We start from the raw sequence: 19,377 nt of genomic DNA, 5'->3' as shown, positions 1-19,377 counted from the left end.
ACTCAGTCATACACAAACAGATACAGTATCAGATTCACCTCTTGCCTTGAGTGTACACACCTTGTGATGCAGTACAACATGCACCTGGTCTGGCCACACCTGCTACACAGCGGAAAGTAATCACATGAATCAGTCAAGTTGGTTACAGGCGGAGTAATTTCCACAGAACTGCAGGTATGTCAGAATTCTTACTCAACAGTCCAGGTGTGTGTATGTGACGTCTGTGTGTGGAGAAGCACAGAATGTGTGCAGGTGGCCCTTATGGTGCAGTTTTTGGCCTCCTAGCACAGGTCTCACCTCTGTGAGGAGCACTCGCAGCTCCAGCCCTCCAGCTGGAGAAGCAATGACCTAAGAACTGGGAAAAAAAAAACAGAGACTCGTCCTCCTGTCCTTGTCTGCTTTTTACCTGCCTGCTACAGTGTGCTTTGACAGGGAGACATGGAGAGCAGGGTCAGCTAGCCTTAAGATGTCAGGCTAGATACTCCTTTGTTCTTCAAATCATTCCTAGTCATTTAGACTTGACTTAAGTCAGTTGATTTGCACGTACAGTTTTTTGAACAAATATTTATTAAAATCAAGTTATTTTCTAGTTCACTTCAAAATTTATTGCACATTGCATAATGTATATTGCATATTTGCACACAACTTCATCTATATGAAGTAGATATTGTAGATTTTGGCATTAATTAAAAGTGATTGAGTGGACAATAATGTGGGACCTTCAGGTATGTCTGTATGTGCTGCATACAAATAAAGAATGTGTATAAAATATGTGTTTGTATAGATAGATGCATTACATAATTAAAAAATATACATCCATATAAATCCTTTCTGCCTTTGGAAAACATTTTTCTTGGGAAAATCTCTCCCATGTGAACCAGAGGTTGCAATACATATTAAACCTTAAGTAAGCTTACTCAAGCTTCTGTTGCAACATCCGGTGCAGCCTGCTGTAAAATAAATGATGTTGTTAGCTGCAGTCTCGCAGGTGAAATATGCTGCTGCTACAATTATTCTAATGCCAGCATGCCAGAATGCCAGTGCTACCAAATGCTACTGTCAACCCAGGGGTTTAATTAGTTTGGCACGTGTGCCACTTATAATCACCTGCCATTACCAGTTCTGGCTGCATCTGCTTACACGTCTGTCAGTGGCGAGCAGATTGTGCATGTGTGCATAGGTAGGTGGGTGTGTTGGACGGTATAATTCAGCAACAAAACACAGCCCTCACCAAATCTGAAATGTAGACACAACTACAGACAAAGGGTTCATTGGCACTAGTTGCTAATATATGTATATATATATATATATATATATGTGTGTGTGTGTGTGTGTGTGTGTGTGTGTATGTGTATGTGTGTTTAGTTAAAGTAGCCACTGACTGAACCAGGACATCTTTACTGATGGTAAAGATGTGTCAGCAGTCAGTCTATACAGCTGCATTGTGAAAACAGAGGGGAGCAGGACTTCATAGTGTCAAACTGCATTGTGAATAGAGCTACACCGGAGGCTGAATACATCACATTGTGATTTCATGAGAGCTGGAAGAGAAACTTCAGGGCGGCTAGTGTTTCTCAGCCCAAAATAGGAGAAATGGAAGTTAAAAGTGAATCGTTCACTCCCCCTGGCGTAGCAATGGCTACCTCTAGGGCTGGAGGAGGAGGAGGAGGAACTGGAGGAGAAGAGGAGCCCCCTGGCTCTGACAGTCATGTGACCACTTTCCTCACTTTCTAAAGAATGGACCTCAGGCTGTGTGTTTAGCTATCAGGTCATGGACTCCCATGTGAGTGTGCATATACATGTAGAACTATAAATCTGAGTGTCATGAAAGTGTATAGGAGGCAAAACTGCTTCTGGTTTTCCACTGACATAATAGCTTCTCAGCTCTCTTCTCACCTACATCTGCCACAATACAATAGCTCTAACTCTCACTATTATTTCATGGAAGTTCCCATTTAGTACTAAACCAAGGCTTCAATGTTGTGCCGCCTCAAAAACATCTGTCGGGGACTTGTGTGGCTACACTAATTACAAATATCTGCAGTAATCCTGTGCCGATAAGAGAGTCATTACTCCACCAGACATTTATCACTATGGGATTGATGACCCATTTCAGAGACAGCCTTTGTACGGGGAAGAGAAATCGCTGATATCCCTTTTATCCTACATCGCTGCTGAAGCCATCCATTCGTCAGGAGGCAGGCTAGTTAGAATTGTAATTAACAGCTATGGACTTTGGCCCTAATAGAATTTTTGCAAGAAACTGGAGATTGACATAGAAGGGGGTGGGAGGTTTACTCTGTTTTTCTTTCTTACTAATTGCCACTTGGAGTAGCTGTCTCTTCGAGAGTAGCTGCTCTACGCTCTGTCAGGAAAGTGCCACAGCTGCACTCCAATTTCTCTAAATGCAGAAATTTCCTACATTTGTAAATATGTAAGCTTATCTACTCCGAGATGCACAGGCACAGTGCTTTAAAGTAATAATCTGTCACATACACCTATTCATACTAACTCATAGGTCAGAGGTAAAATATGCACTTAGTGCTTGAATTCAGAAGTTTAGGATTTTTTTCTGACTCTTTCTATGCATCTGCATTGAAGACAGTCAGAGGCATTATGTATTTAGGTTGTCCATCCATAAATTTTACTGAATGTCATACTGTATTTTTTTCCCCTGGAACTCTAGAATCCTATTCTAATTATGACATCACTTCACACAAATATCTCATAAGATAAAATAGTACCATTTTGTATCCAAAAAGTCAAAGGTCAACTTCACTGGGTGATAATGTTCTGTAGAAACACTTTAGAGGCCAGTATTCAACACCATGTGGGGTGTGACGATACAGAAAAATTCTGGTTCAGTACGTTTTCGGTACAGGGGTTTTCTGCTTGATACATTTTTGGTACAGTGAAGGAGACCAGTGAAGCGGTCTGTAACTACCAAAAGCTGAAAGTGACACTTAACACGCTTCGAACATCCAACCCAGCTTCCGTGCCTCTGGTATACTTTCTGTTGTCATGTTTACCCCCCCTTATCGGTGCCCCAACCTCAGGGTTAGGGTTTTTTGTTTTTGCAGCGGAGCTGAATGTATATAGGGGAAACCCTGCACATGGGTTCCACTTGCAGCCACCCTACTCATACTGTGTGTCTTCTGCTTCAAGGTTCGTGTGGAAACTTAAGGTGAGTATTTGCATTCTTCACATAGGCTGCGTGTATTTATTTGTTACACCTCTGTATTGTAGGCCCTGGGCCGAAACGGTACAAATGAGTGCACCATTACACCTGTTATACATACAACAATAGTCTCAAAGAGCAAGACGATATCAAGTTTCTTACTAGAAATTATTCACTCTACTCATACAGTTGAGGACAAAATTATTAGCCCCCCTACAAAAAAGTCATTGTTTTAAAGGTATTTCCCGAGTGCTTTTACACAGAGCAACACATTTTTAAAACAGCTTTTTTAGATATCCTAGTTTTATTTTGGATGCTTACATGATTTTTGTTTGCACACAGAAATGAAAATATTCCACAAAAAACAAAAAGTACCAGGGTCAAAATTATTAGCCCCCCTGATCCTAATAGTCAATTGTGTATCCTTTTTGCTGGATAACAGCCTGCAGTCATAGTATTTTTTTATTACAAGTCTCTGACACTTTTTTTGAGGAATCCCAGCCCATTCTTCTTTGGCAAATCTTTCCAGCTCCTCCAGATTTGGTTGCCTTCTGGCATGGATGTTCTTTTTTAGGTCACCCCGAATATTTTCAATGGGATTTAAGTCAGGGCTCTGTGCAGGCCACTCAGTTACATTCACTTTGGTCTTCTGAAGATAGCTCTTCACCAAGAGAGATGTATGTTTTGGATTGTTGTCATATTGGAAGATGAAGCAATGACCCAGACCCAGTGTTACTGCTGACTGCTTAAGGTTTTCTTTCAAAATCTCCATATCTTTCTTTGTTCATAATTCCTTCCACCTTGACCAGATTTCTAGTTCCAGATGCACTATAGCATCCCCACAACACAATACTCCCACCACCATGTTTCACTGTAGGGACGGTGTTCTTTGGGTTCTATGCCTCTCCCTTTTTTCTCCAAACATAAACGCTGCCTCTATGGCCAAAGAGCTCTAGTTTTGTCTCATCAGACCATAGGACACACTTCCAGTATGCATAATGTTTCTCCAGGTTGTCCTGAGCATATTTAAGTCTGGCTTAAAGGTGTCTCTTCTTCAAAAGTGGAGTTTTTCTTGGTCTGCATCCTCTCAGTCCATTCCAGTTCAGAGCTATAGTGACTGTCTTCTTAGAGACTATGATTCCTGATGTGGCCAAGTCATTCACCAGTGTCTTGGCAGTTGTTCTGGGGTCTTTAGACCCATCTCTCACTAGTTTTCTTTCCAGGGTCTTTGAAATCTTTCACTTCCTATCTCTGCAAGGCTTGTTCTGTACTGTGTGGCTGTTTTTGAATTTCTGGATTATACTTCTCACTCCAGTTGTTGACACTTGGAAATGCTTGGATTGCTTTGTGCATCCCTCTCCTGCTTTGTCTACATCAATAATCATTTTTCTCGGGTCCAAACGGATTTCTCTAGTTTTGGGCATGGTGCTTTCTCAACTGACAGCTCAATGAGCCATACTGAGGCTTTTATACCATGTTTTAACTTAAATGTTAAGTGAAATCACTTGATTCACCTGATCACTTTTAAACACATCACCTGTGAAGTTACAGCACATAATTGCACAAAAGTGGTTTGTGCCATGACTTAATAAATGGTCATTTCTTAAAGGGGGCTAATAATAATGTCCCTGGTTATTTTAGTTTTTTTCTAAATAATGCTGTTTTGGTGTGCAAATATAAATAATTTGTGCCTTCTAAAGAAAACTAGTATGTTCAGAAATGCTATGTTGAAAATTCCTTGCTCTGTTAAAAAAGTACTTAGGAAAATCTTGAAGAAACTTAAAATTTCATAGGGGGGCTAATAATTTTGTCCTCAACTGTACATTTCAATACAGCATTAACTTCCAATCGCCAAAAACACATTTCACACCTTTTATTAAATTCCTAGTCCTCAGTCTTCACCACACATTATATGAGTCTGGACACACATGGATGTGTACTTCAACTTGACTAACTTACAGAGGATGTATACTTATGTTTGAACAACTGGTTGGCAGTGGCACATAACTGTAAGGTGTTCATTTTAGTTCCACTCTTAAACATAAATGAACATCCACCCACCCACACAGACAAACACAGAGCGGAACAGCAGATGATCGCAGTAGGTAAGGACTAAAGGTCTGGCCACCTGCCGGCCACGTCCCATCTCTGTAGCAGTAATGAACAGAGACAGCTTGGGGACCGCCCTGTAAGCCCCCCCGCCCCCTCCCAGTCTTCCTGCTTCAGGGCAGAGCTGGGGGCCCGAGGGTGACAGGGACACCAGAGATGTTCCACACACTGACAGGCAGGTCTTACCTGGCCAACCCGCTGTACACATTGGCCCAATGACTCACACAGGAACACACTTAAACTCGCACGCAAGATGACATACACAAAGATGTGTGTGCACAAGTGTTGTATATACATGCACACTGTAACAGTTTGCACATGTTCATGTACCTACCCATATGCATAAAATAGAGCACACACACAGACACACACTCGCTGACCCGGTGTAATTCCTCCAGCACACGGCTGGTGACAGGAGCAGCTGCGGCCGCTACGGCAGACAGATGAAATTTTCATAACTATCTCCTCCAACTTCCATCCTCACCTTCAGGATAATTTATGACCTGCCTGCCAGCCTTGAAGAGACAATATGCTTGCTATGAAATGAAGTGTTCCAGCGGTGTAGGTTATAATTAACAGCAGAGCAGAGGAAGATGTGTAATATGTAGAGTGGGAGGGGTGGAGGTTAGGGGGGAGTGTTGGCACGGGAAAAGCCCAGGTGGAGTGGTACTGGTAGATACAGTGGAGATCAAGAAAAAAAAGGAGAATGTTTTGGCCATATATGTCTAATAAGCATGTATACATACATGTATATAATGTATTGTTATATCAGTTAATTCTGTGATACACTGCATAGTAACTATAGACAAACAAGCATCTGATATGCAGATTGGCTGTATATTTACTGGGCTTTAGAGTTCCCATAATTCTCTGCCACAGGTCTATTTATGCTCATTATACTTGTTGCCACACACAACTATTTTTATAGGTGCAATATTTCAGTGTAGAAGTTTACAGTTGCAATTTTTTGTGTATTTTCTCTCTCCGCTGACCCACACTTCAGTGCTCTTACTGTTTGTCCCATATGCCTACCACACGTCCTCACCCAATCATGCTCTATCAGCTTTCTGGGATGTTGGGTTTGACCAGAAAGAATGTCCTGGTTTTCCTGACTACCAGTAAAACAGGCCCAAACCTATACCCACAATGTCTTTTCCAAACACAAATCTTGTTTCCATATTAAGAAAGGCAACATTTAATGGGCATCTGTCTATGCAACAAGTGTGTTTAAATGTCTGTGGGACATTTAATGACACTTTAACTCTCTTTTTCTCCTGTTCTGTGCCACATGGCCCTGCCAAGACCTTGCTGTGAAATGCATAATAATAAAATGAGTGTATCCATTAAAACCTGTAAGCAATTTAATGCAGTTGTGACTCAGTGAAGGATAAGCAGGAAAATTTAACAATGAGAATGTGATACTGATTTGTGCCAGTTGCAAGCCTACCATTCCCACACCTAACCACAAAACTAGAGAAAGCATGTACCTCAATGGCTAATTACTGACTTGTTTGAGAATGAAGCAAGACAGAGGTGTATATTTATTCAGGCAGAATCTGCATGTACAGTAAGTGTAAGGTAAAGGAAAATCATCATTACTCATCTTGTTCAAAGCACATTCTAGCGAAAAATGAGACACACTCTGATGTACTTTCCAGCCTGGGAGCAAACTAGGAGGACGATCGCTGCGACAACAGCAGCTGTGAGGTACTGCTGAGGTCAGGACATGTCATGCATAACTGACTGATTGCTAAACAGGGGTGGGTGCATGAGAGAGGAATTCATAATTTATAATCAAGCACACACAAGCACACACCTCACAAACACCCAGGCCACAGGCTATCTTGCTGTACGCATGAAACTGGTCTAAGGGACCACACAGACATGTTTTAGATAAAGACAGACAAATTAGACGACAGCGTCTTAGGCTAACCACTGCGCTTGCGCTAATTACAGGCTGGCCAGCGATGAAAGAGACAGATGACATGTCCTTATTTGTTTTCTCCTCTAGAGCTCTGAACCAAGTAAACATAGAGATGCCAATGACTGTAAAAGAAGGTGGTACAGAAAAACAGACACATAAACAACAAAGACAGAAATATGGTTGTCGGATGTGAGTCCCACCCACTACACACAGGTGTTTGCCCACCACTATTGCGAAGAAAGCCCTGAGGTAAAGAGAAACAAGGGCACAGCCAGCAAAACTTTTGGCTGGCAACTCCTGCCAAGGCAAACAGACTGTGCTTGACTGTCTGTGCACTGTTGTGCTTGCAAATCAGGACTGCTGTTGTGGGGGTGATGTAGAGGCAAATGCGGGGCCACTGTCAGGGAGATCTGATTAACCTGTCACCTTGGGTTGCAACTTACATCACACAGACCTGGTTGACAATATGCCCAGACCAACCTGCAGCCCACCATCACATGGGTTTATGATGCCAAGCCAAACACCACCAGCACTCTATGATAATTACACATGCTGATTATCAAAATACTTTGTAACTGATGGCACTTTCTCTTAACTGTACTACATAAACCTTGTTTTCCAGGCACATGCACCTGTTAGCTAAATTCCACAGACTCAGTGACATATTGTCTATGCACTAAAATGTCAGAAGCCCCTCCCAATCCCCTCTGTAATGACAGCTCAACAGTTTGCAAGAGTGCTTTAGGAGTACCAAACCTTGAGTGTAAAAGAAAGAACATCTACAGCGTAATAGCAATCCCAATAAAGTAGAGCCTTAGCTTTAAAGAGGTCACATTAGACAGAGCTGTATTCTGTCCATCTTTATTGTTGACATGACACTGACAATCTTTCCTATTCCATCTGTGACAGCTGACCTCCTTTGTCTACTAACTCCTTGTCCCTCCCCAGTGCTGGAATGGGGGTGGTGTCTGTCAGGGACAAAACAAAAGAAACGTCACCGCCCCCAGAATGTAGTGCCAGCCGGCGAAGGTCCCTCTCCTCTTTTTTCTGTGTCTCTATGCATCTCCACAGGGGTGCAACTGGTAGCTGACAACACTAGTGGGGTCATCCCTGGCTGGGCACAGCTTCAACCTCAGCACTCTGGCCCCTGTGGCCCCTGTTGACCCTTGGTTTTGATGACAGACTGGGTCTTTGTGAAGCAGTGCCCTGTCCAGGTGAAGACAAGGAAGGATGACAAAGGCAGGAAACATAAAGGCGATGTAGGTTGGGGGACAGCCCTGTGAGGTGAAGGGTCAAGCTGGACAGTTGAGTGATGAGTGCAGCTGTGGACACATGGACCTCCGTCTCTGTCCTTTGGCTCGGCCTTCCATGTCAGCTGATGTTGCCTTTGTCTTGGGACAAAGACTTCCCTAACTCTCAACAAGTTGGAAAAAAGTAATAATCACAGGCAACAGATGTACCACGCCACATAATCTGAGCATACAGCAATTAATCTGACATCCTAACTGTGGTGTGAATCAATTCCCCATGTTTTTAAAGAAGAAAAGAAATCTTACAAAAAAAATAGATTAGATTTTTATAAGAATTTTAGAACAAAGCAACAAAACAATACGCTGATGTATGTTTTAAAATTATTTATTAAGGGCATTCTGTAAAAAAAATCCATGTAAATAAAATTAAGTTTATTTGTATACTTTAATATGAATTCTCAGTGGATTATTAATCATATATGATATATTTCTTTATCTAGCTGCTGCTTTACTACAGAATATTATGCAGATTTTGCTCTTTTCAGTAATACTGAAAAGAGTTTATTTTTCTATTTTTTTCCCCAAACTCAATCTGAGGAAGAGCACACCTATGATACTAATGACAGTTTCAAACCTTCTGCTCAGCCTGTTTAACAATGAAAATCTGACTTCCTTTAAAAGACACCTACATCTTGATTCACACATCTTGAGCTGTCCAACTGTTTCCAAAGCCAAAGGTCAATAGCTGCCTTCTCTCCTACTGGCCCACACTGAGAAATGGGTGGACAGAGTTTGCCAAGTCAGGCACAAAACCCTGCTTTGGGTCATAAACACCTCCGTCTGTCCCCCCACTTCTTTTCTCCTCCACAGAGGTGAGCTGGGTTTGCACTCTGTTAATCTTTCACTACAGGTCTGCTCGCTTTTTAAACTGGCCCACTGGAGAACAGAGGAGGGGAATGAAAGAGGGGTAGTAAAGGACGGGAGTGGATAAAAGAGCAGGAAGAAAAAGCCATAGAGAGGGCCAGATGGGCACCTTCACAGTCCATTTATCAAACCCAATGTGGCCCTCCCCTCCCCTTCCCACTGCTCTCATGTCCTAAACCCCCATGTAATTCTGTAATGATTTTCATTATCATATAATGACCTTACAAAGCCTACAGCAGTTTGCATGGTCAGTACAAAACTCACAGCTGTTCCCTTCAGTGTTTGCTCACCGGCTGTGACAAAGCTTTTTTGGGTTGATTTCTGTTGTGATCTCTTGACTAGGTAAGGTCAGAATGAGGTCAACTCATCCAGAAGGTTCAAAGGTAGTTAGACTGTAAGTACAAGTGTTACACTTTTCAAAGCATAGCAGAAAATTGGATGGATTTTATGCATGTGTATCTTCAGTGATTGTCACACAATTAGTCGTTCCTAAACCCTGTATTGTTCGTGTACAAAACAAAATTTCTTCATTTTCAAAACACAATAATTCTAGAGCAAAGTGTTCAGAATTTCTATAGTTCTGCTGGTGCTGTGATAAACCATTTCCTCTCCTAATAGGTCTGTTCCCCGGAGGTTATGCCTTACTCTTCAATCTGCACTTCCTGTGTGGCTCAACTGCTCTGTTACAGTACAGTCACCCACTCACATAATAATCCATCTATTTCCAGGGTACTCACGAGGCATTTACCGAAGGGACACAGAGGGCAGCATCTATCAAAGACTTCACAGTGTGCATCGGGAAAACCCAGTTACCAGAAAAGCTCATAAGAATAAAAAAGCTCTCATAACTTTGTTGGAGTGAATGAATGAATGGACTGCTTCAGCTAGCAGGGGCAACTGAAGCATCACTCACTCTGAGTGCCTATAAGTCACTTGTGGAAAAAAAAAAAAAAAAAAACACTGGTCACCAGGTCCAATTTCTCTTCCTTTCCCTCTTGCTGGTGTTAAAAATGCCCCAGAGGTAGAAAACAGCAGCTAGCAGACCCACGTTCCAGTGCCGAGTGTCGCTTTAACTGGTGTTTAAGAAACAAAAGTCAGCCAGAAACTTAATCAATCAGTGCTGGTTGTTTATGTTTATGTGCCTCTAGCAAGAGTCATCAATCATGCTTTTTTATTTTTTTCCACCCTTTTGCAAGCATTATGCACTGAATGAAAACCATGGAAACAAAAGGCAGTATTATTATAAAAGCCTGCCTGTTGCACATTGTGTGGAAACCTAATTAGGATGCCAGTTATAAAAAAGAGCAAAATGAATCAGCAAATTAATTTCAAAAGTCCTATTTTTGGGGGTGCTTTTATGAAAATAAATTATGGTTTGAATACATCTGACTGAAGCGAACTAATTTCCCTCACTATGTGCATGATTCTTTCATATACCATTTCTTTGATTCAAAACAATGACTTTTCCTCTTTGGAAAGAAACACTAAGCTTTTGTTCCACCACAAAGAACTAGTTAAAATCAGTTCTAGTCAAAATCAATTCTTAGTCATGATCTACATAAAATCTCTAATCAGCACCAGTGTGTCTCACTTAACATTGCACATAGCTGTGTTTGGTTTTGTTAAATGCTATCTGTTGACAGCCACTTGACAGGATGACCCCTTGCTTTTTTGTAAGTGGGGGCGCTTTGGATTCAGGGTAGACATTTAATGTGTGTAAAGGAGAGGGGAGATATCGGGAGCAGCTGGAGTTCAAACATATTGTGTGGGACATTTGCCCTCCTCCTAAACTAATCTAATCACTCTTTCACTGCCGATAGAGTAAACGTCTGTCGGCCCTGTCGACAAACTGAGCATTTCCTCTGCCCGTCTGTGTTATTGGTTTGGTAAGATCTTAGGGAGGGCTGGGTTAGATCTCGGGTTGAACATGGTTAGTAGGTGGTAACATTGCATTGTGGGTGGTGGCAGAACAAGGTTGGCGGGGATCAATTGGGGGTGGGTGTGGTGAAATGGTTTCTAGCTTTCAGCACCTGGAGCTGGAATGCACTATCAGAGCAGGCCCTACATCAGAGCTGTGAGGCGGCGGGCGTCAACACAGCAAAGCAAGGTATGTGGAAACAGTATGTTTACAAGACTCATCTGGATGGGGTGTAGCTCAGGGTCAACTGAAGGGACATCGCTAAACAGAGAGGCACCGTGGAAGGACAAGGGCAGCCACATTACATATACCTTTCAAAAGAAAGGAAGTTAGCCTCTGTCAGTGGATTCTACCTCTGACACTTTCTGGATCATGTCTGGTCCAGTGTGTGTGTGTGTGTGTGTGTGTGTGTGTGCGTGTGTGTGTGTGTGTGTGTGTGTGTGTGTGTGTGACACTGAGGTCAAAACTGTTGATAGCGATAATAAGCAGTGAAACACATGTGAATGCAGATCTAGTGTATACATGCATTCCGATGTGTGTGTGTCCTTCCTAGTGTTGATGGGGAGAGTGATTGAGAGAAGAAACAGCTAAAATAACACAGAATAGTGTGTTTGTGTGAGGCCCTCCTTTCTTTCTTTATCTGCATGAATGGCTAGTGTACTAATCCTTGTGCTCTCTGCCCTTATCAGGAAGGAAGGAAGTGAGTGAGCTTATCCAAGACACACGTGTCGTTGTGATAGCTTTGATAGCTGCCAGGGCCAAGGACCACAAACAAACACCAAGCACACCACTGCATATCTGTGGAATTCACATCAGTAAAACCTGAGTAAAAGTTACTTTAAGTAAATGGTCAATGTTGGACATGATCCATCAGTAATAGTTCATTACTTACATGTACTCCAATATATATATATCTTTTTTTCTATTACCTATTTCCTCATGACACTTACATTACAGCCACAAATGGAACTCATAAGCTTGTAACCATAACATGGGAAATCACAGTCGAAATCTTTGCCGATCAAATGGTTAGTCATGCAAACACCACTGTCACAGGCAACAGCAATATGGATGTGTCTAAAAGCCAACTAGGAAAAAAATATAACAGGATAATGAGCAGCTAATGTAATGTAGGAATTGTAAAAACATAATAAAAATGGGTGAGTTCATGGAAAATCAACAGTTTCAGAGGTTAAAAAGAAAAAAAAAAGTATAACATATTAACTGAATTACAAAAACAATGTTCCATCTTGTAATTTGAAGCTTCCAGAAAATTTTCACCCACAAGATTATTAATATCACAAGATGGGTCAAATGGTGGAGACACATATGACCATGTTTTTGGGGAATCATATACATGCATATGGCATGAATTTACCAAACAGAACAGAGCAGACAGAACTCTGTCTAGGTGTAAAGACAGCCATTTAAGATAATAAATATTAAATCATAAAAGTCTATATTGCAAAATTAGATTAGATTGAAAGTTATGTAGTGTGTACTGATGTTATGATGGAGTGTCTTAGTTCACCTGTCTCATATGCCTGTTAGAGATTTATGTTTTGGATGTCCAATGGAAGGAACAAAGTTGGTGGTACAATGTGTTACCTGTCTCTCCATGTCTGTCTTTGCTGGTGTCTGTCTGACAAGGCAGAGAGCAAGATTTCTGCCATCTCCCTCCTGCCTTCCCCTGCTTGGTTCTCCTCCTCCTCCACCTTGCCCAGGAAAAGCATCGTCTGAAAACAGAAGCAAAAGAAAATACAGGTAATGTTTTAACTTGCAGTACCTTGCATTTGGAAAAAAGCTGTTTATGTATACAATCAGTAATGTGTATAAAAATTACCAACATTTCCCTAAATATAAAATACCATAAAGTCAAGTGAAAAGACTACCTGAAGAAACTCCTGCCATCCTAGAGCTTTAATTCTAATTCTGAAACTCACACAGCTCTGAGCCAAGAGTCTATTATAACATCCCTGGGACGGAGACATACAGTAAGTCTAGTATAAAGTCAGTTTCACATCAGAGGATGGGCAAATTACACCCAATATTAGAGTGTGAGTCAATTAATCACGTCCTGCACAGCACAGTGTAATGTGTGAGTATCCCCCTGTTGAACATGAATTACAGTCCGGCTTAAAGTGTGACGTGGCACATCAGTGCTAATCTGAGACATCCTGGCAAACCTTCGCCTCCAAGTCCTCAGCAGCCTCTAAGCTGGTTGAGAGGGAGTCAAATGAAAAAGGATCTGGCAGCCCAAATTAAATGCAATGCTGTCAGCCACACTCAAATCCCTCTTTCCCCTCACCGTCTCTCTCTTCTTCTCTACCCTTCACAGACTCTCTCCCTCTCTGAATATCCTTAAATGTCTCCCCCTCCTTCTCCCAGCCTCTGAGAAGTGATGGATCTGTAACTCTGACTGACTCTGACGCCTTGTTAAGAACAGTCTCTTCCTGTCACATCCACCAGTCAAGCACGTTCATTTCTTCCCATTAAGAGTCATTCGCCCCCCCCAAGTCATCCACTCTCTTTTCAAAAAAAACCCACTATGTAAGGGAACCTTCATTTCTTCCCCTCTCTCTCTTTTTTTAATCCTTTTCTGACAATCCACCTGTCTGTCTTAATTCATGTGAAGATAGGTCTGATTGCCACTGTGTGTGTTTCTAAAGGAGAACAGTATGATTTGCAGACGGAGTAATATGCTTACTTCCTCCACACCACACAGGAAATGTCAAAACATGCGGCAACGTGTGACTGATTACACCTGACTCGGAGGAGACACCAAAGATTACGGTGACCAGTAGGAAGCAGGGCTGGCTGTACTCCCTATGGAAACTGTACCTTTCAGTTTAGATCAAACCCTGTCCTCCTGGGATGAGTGACAGGCTGAGAAACTGGCAGAAAGTGCATTCAGAGTCTATCACCAGCTCAGTAGACATCGTATTGCCATGCTGGCCATGTAGTATAGTTTTAGCGTTCAAGCACAGCCGTGAAGAACAAGTGGTTCAGAGTTGATCTAAAACCTGCTGTGACGGGCATCTGTGCCAAAGCTGACGAACAGAACAAGTCGCATGAAGTGAAAGACAGCACAGAACACACTCAAACTGAGGTAGTAACATACAAAACATCAGGATCATAATTAGCACATTAAAAAAATGTACTATTAAAGGTTCTTGGTGTTCTACTGTCTATAAAACTATGACTATAATGCATAAATTAGGATTTAGTCTAGGTAGATCTGTGTACTTTTAGCACTGTACCGGAACTGGAGAAAAGTCTCTCTGGACCCAGTATCATTCTGGAAAAGAGGAAAAAAACTCTCTGGCTCCTATGCATTTCTAAAAACCATACTAACCACCAATCATAATCCCCTTGGGTTGTGCTAGGCCTTGAGAAGGCAGTGATAGTGCATTGGAAAATAGTGTCGGGGGAGCATGTTTTGGTAGAACATTTACACATGGGGTGGCAGGCCCTGGCATTAAATGGTAAAATCCCCACAAAAGAAAATGCCACTAAAAACCATGTGTGTCTGCCTTGTTACATGATCCAAATCTTCATCAAAACTTCCCTTGGTTCACGAAGCAAGTGCCTTTGAAAATGGTATCACAGAGACAGACCTCTTTTTATTGACAAGAGCAGTCAGCCAATGGTAGACTTAGTTCTACTTCCTGTTAGTCACTAGTGTTGCTACAAAACAAGTGATGCTGATAAAAGCCAATAAGCCGCTTGTTAGCACAGCAACGTCTACTAGACTCTCCCATTAATTAAACATTAAACATGCTGCTTTAGGTAAGTGAGTACATTCACATGTGTGTGATATAAAAACTATTTTAATGTTTGATCTGAGCAAAGTCGGAGTGTGTGTGCACCTCTACTAACATGAGTGCATGTTGCTAAGCCTTCTACTCATGGAAATGTGTGGATGTGTGTTTGTGTGTCAGAGTCCATGTGTGTATGATCTTATGTTTAGAAGACCCGGTGCTGAGAGAAGCCTTCAGGTTTAGCCCCAGGCTGATCCCCAGGCCATTCAGACACCCCACCAGTTGTTTACTGGTCAAGCTTGGCCTCAGTCGGACCACAGCCCTTTATCTCTGGGACTCTGTTAGCACTAATCAGCCCCGTCTTTCCATCTATTTACCCCTTGATGACAATAGCTGTCCACAGTCTACACCTCTCTTAGCCTGATGCTGACCACAGATGTCCCTGTGACCCAAGCTGCATCCTGAGGTGAACAAGAGGACAAGGCACCTCCAGCCCTGGTCCCCAGACCCCAAACTCAACCTTGTCTATTTTACTACAGATAGACATAAACATTTCCGGGCCTGTGCATAAGCAGGGTAGGTAAACAAACATACAGCCAGGCTGAGGGGATATTTTGCTTGGTGGAGAGCTGGAGTGATGATAGCGTTCCAAGCCAAGGCTGGCTGCAAGGCAGCCTGGGGCAGCTCACTAACACCTCGAGCCAGGACTGTATCTTAACACCAACAAGCATCTGTCTATTCAATCACATAACAACATGTCACTCATTCAACACAGCATAAGCGGAAGATTGTTTGTTACTGCACACTATGCAATACGGTGTACATCACATGAAACTTTACAGAATAGCTCTAACGGGTCACATAATAGCTGAGAAGCAAGTGCTCAAAGGAGGGAAGGTTAAAAAAGGATGCAGAACTGAAGGTTTACACTCCATAAAACAGAGCTACTAGCTGACCACCAGAGTGTCTCAGAAACAGTTAACACCTCATGAAATGCCTTAGCTCACTTTAGACCAGGACTTTGGTGGACCCAGAGCACTCTTAAGCTCACTGGCACTCACTTATATAGGAAACCTGTTATGACTGGAGGCCACAAACACTTACAAATCCCAAATTTACCTCCCCCTATTAACCTTTTTTAACAGACAGTTTTCAGTATTTCCATTCGAAAATAGACCCTCCGGATGATGGATGGTTACCTAAAAATCCAGAGTAAACTGGTGACACCGACCACTTTAAGTTGATGGCTGTTGTTAATTTGCCACCACCACAGTGGCATCCCTCCAATGAGCACCTCTTCCTGTCTGACTAGCAGCCTTCATGTCGGTCTCCCAGCCACTAGCATGTGTAACAGGCCCAGCATCAGGCCAGCAGACTCCCCTGTCTCTCTATGTGCCAAACTGCCTGCGTGCCAACATGGAGGCAGGCATGGCTCTAACTAGTAATCCATCCTCCTGACTGTTGAGCTACTGCTGGGACCTTTAACTCACAGTGATGGCATGCAAGCACTTAAAACCTACAGAAAAAGCAGTTCTATATTAAAAACTGCATTTACAGCATTAAGTTGCAAATTTAATCCAGACTGCTTCTATATGGAGTGAGCAGTGTTTTTGAGGAAAAATCGTGAAAACTTTTAGCTGTAGAAAAGACTGTTAATCCTCTCACCATAGTGTCAACATAGAAGTTTTAACATGGCCTTGTGGGATAAGTATACATGCCTGTGTTATATTTTTAGACTTGAAGAGAGTAAGTGCTGTAGCCTGAAGTTAAAGCTATAATATGTCACATTTCCACATTAAAACATTTAAAAACATCTAGGCCTACCTTACATTTATTCATTTGTTTGCTTACATCATTAAAATTCAATGAAATCCTTACATTTATACAATATAACAGGCAATATCATTTGGTCACCCATCAATACCATCATACCCCGTTTATTAACATTAATATTACCTGATGCCAGTTCATGAGAATGAAATGACATAACATTAACATACATCATTGAGCCTGATATCTGTGATGTCAGGTACATTTTCATCAGCCAAGGTGGTGAAAACAACTATTACTGTACATTTTGTCATTTTGGCTTTGTTTCATAAAAGGGCATTATAGATGAAACTGATAGAGGCCCAGTATGCAAGATTTAGGGGGATTAACGAGGTGCTAACTGCAGAAAATAAGTATAATACTCATTGTAATGTTTTCAGTAGTGTATAATCAAGCAAAAATAATAATTGTTCTATTTCCATATCATCAAAATGAGCTGTATATGTCTACACAGAGAGTGGTTTACCTCCAGACAGTCTCCACGATGTACTGCCTTGCTTCCCTGTTTCAGTTACTATCCCCTCGTCTCAAAAGCCAAAAATGGACAAAACAAACATTGGTTCTAATGAGGCACTTCCTGTGCTTTTTTTCTGGCCACCATAGGTGAGGAAGAGGAGGATATCAGCTGGATGCAATCTATAATTTTACCTGTAGATGTTATAAAATATCACACGATGAACCTTAAAAATATTGACTTAACCCCTTAAAATCAGACTTCATTTTAGCAGTTGCACATCTTTCTCACTGAATAAGAGACCAGGTAGGATAAGGATTCAGGACGGATGGACACTTTTTAACACAGCAATAACGTGACTCATGTAAACTGAGTAATATGTATTATTCCTGACACTCCTACCATCATTTTTGCCTTTTTCTTAACTCTCTGCTTACTTCCTCTGGTCCACCTACACAGTGAGCACATAAGCCAGTGAGTTCAAGCTTTATAGTTTAACCCTTTTTTCTCGTCCACTGACTTCTGCCACAGTTTGAAGTCAGCTGCTCTGACATCCGATTTCATAGGCCTGGGAAGTAGGAGCTCGGTAGACTCTTGGCTGTCTCCATTGCCTTTGCCCTTTTAATACAAGAAACCAATATCACTTTGACCGCTGGTGGAAAAAAAAAAAAGCATCACACACCTTGCTCGGGGTAATGGATAGTTTCTGCTCACTGATATAAACAACTTGGGAGCTATGATCCTGCCAAAGCTAGTTCCAGTCTGGACAAGGTATCTGTGTGTGTTTGGCGCATGCCACCACCAAGTTACTTTGCTCCTGGGGGGACTCTCCACTGGTGGAAAAATTATATTAGCCCAAGAAGAAATAAGCTCAGACAGCATTCACTTTTCTGACATCACACTAGCACTCATAAAAAGTGTGTGCATGTGTGTTTTTTTCACTGTCTGCCTGCTGTTACATGATTATAAATGGCTCAAAATTGAAGCATATCATAAATTAAATTTCTTCAGTTTCCAATATGTAAGATTGGTTGAAAAAGAGTGTGTGTGTTTGTGTGTGCATGCGAGCGCTGTCAGGCCAAGTGAAAGCCGTCACTGTTTCTGGTCAGGAAGGACAATGAGAAACTATAAAAATGGCCTCAGGAAGATGGTATATTTATAGCTGTGTGTTGTGAGATGTCATAAGATTTTTAGGTAATGGTACACTTCTAAACCGTTACTCCAGTAGCAACTTAAAAGACATTTCCAATGGCTATTTTTTACACATCATTATAGCTAATTAATGAGTTGAATTAAACTAAAATCTTTCTACAACAATACAAGAGGATAAATGAGTAACGGTAAAATTTGTTACAAAGACGTAAGACTGTGCTCTGTACGTATGTGGTTTTGTTAATCTGTTCTCGTGGTCTCCGTGGTGATACAAAACCAGGCCTTTCTGCCAGATTGACCTTCGCAAGGTCACAGGAACCATCAATTATGTCAACCAGTAAAATAGCCTTCACTACACACAGCAGATTATATGGAGTGTAAAACATTAGAAAAATGTGTCTGAAACATCAGAGTAACATGTTTGAAGTGACAAAGGGTTGGGGGGTAGAGACACTCCCAAAAAGGGAAGACTCTTGACAAGTGATTTTGTTTGAAGGCTTTGTAACATACTCAAGTGGGCAGGGATGCCTTCTATGGCCCCAACAGCAGTCCATCTTCTGAGGAGAATACAAGCGCGATGGAAGGACATATGCTTTCCACAGGGTCAAATGAAGCAGAACCCCAGAGCTTTTGTGGTACTCCCCTTTGGTGATGAGAATAAAAGACAAATCTGTTTTTGGATGGCAGTCCGATAGGCCCACAAATATCACATAAGAATTCACCAGCCTGTTTGTTACAAAGCATTTGACCCTGTCTGATGATGAAGAGTGCAGATCCAGTTGGCTTTAACGGCTAAAACCACATAGTTCTTGGTCTGAATGAGCTCTCCAACAGACTAGGTCAAGGGGACATACACACACACTTGTGCAAACTCTTC

The 19,377-nt window shown here is 41.8% G+C and overlaps 1 protein-coding gene across 1 annotated transcript in view; it reads right to left on the bottom strand.

Moving 5' to 3' along the window:
- The window catches only part of fto (FTO alpha-ketoglutarate dependent dioxygenase), a 120,389-nt gene that overhangs the window by 54,679 nt on the left and 46,333 nt on the right, over positions 1-19,377 (bottom strand). The window contains 1 exon segment of the mRNA XM_030125326.1: positions 12,912-13,039. Coding sequence (XP_029981186.1) covers positions 12,912-13,039 — 128 coding nt within the window.

The sequence above is a fragment of the Sphaeramia orbicularis genome, chromosome 3, assembly GCF_902148855.1.
Source record: "Sphaeramia orbicularis chromosome 3, fSphaOr1.1, whole genome shotgun sequence".
Taxonomy (NCBI): domain Eukaryota; kingdom Metazoa; phylum Chordata; class Actinopteri; order Kurtiformes; family Apogonidae; genus Sphaeramia; species Sphaeramia orbicularis.
This window is presented reverse-complemented; position numbering and strand designations above follow the sequence as displayed.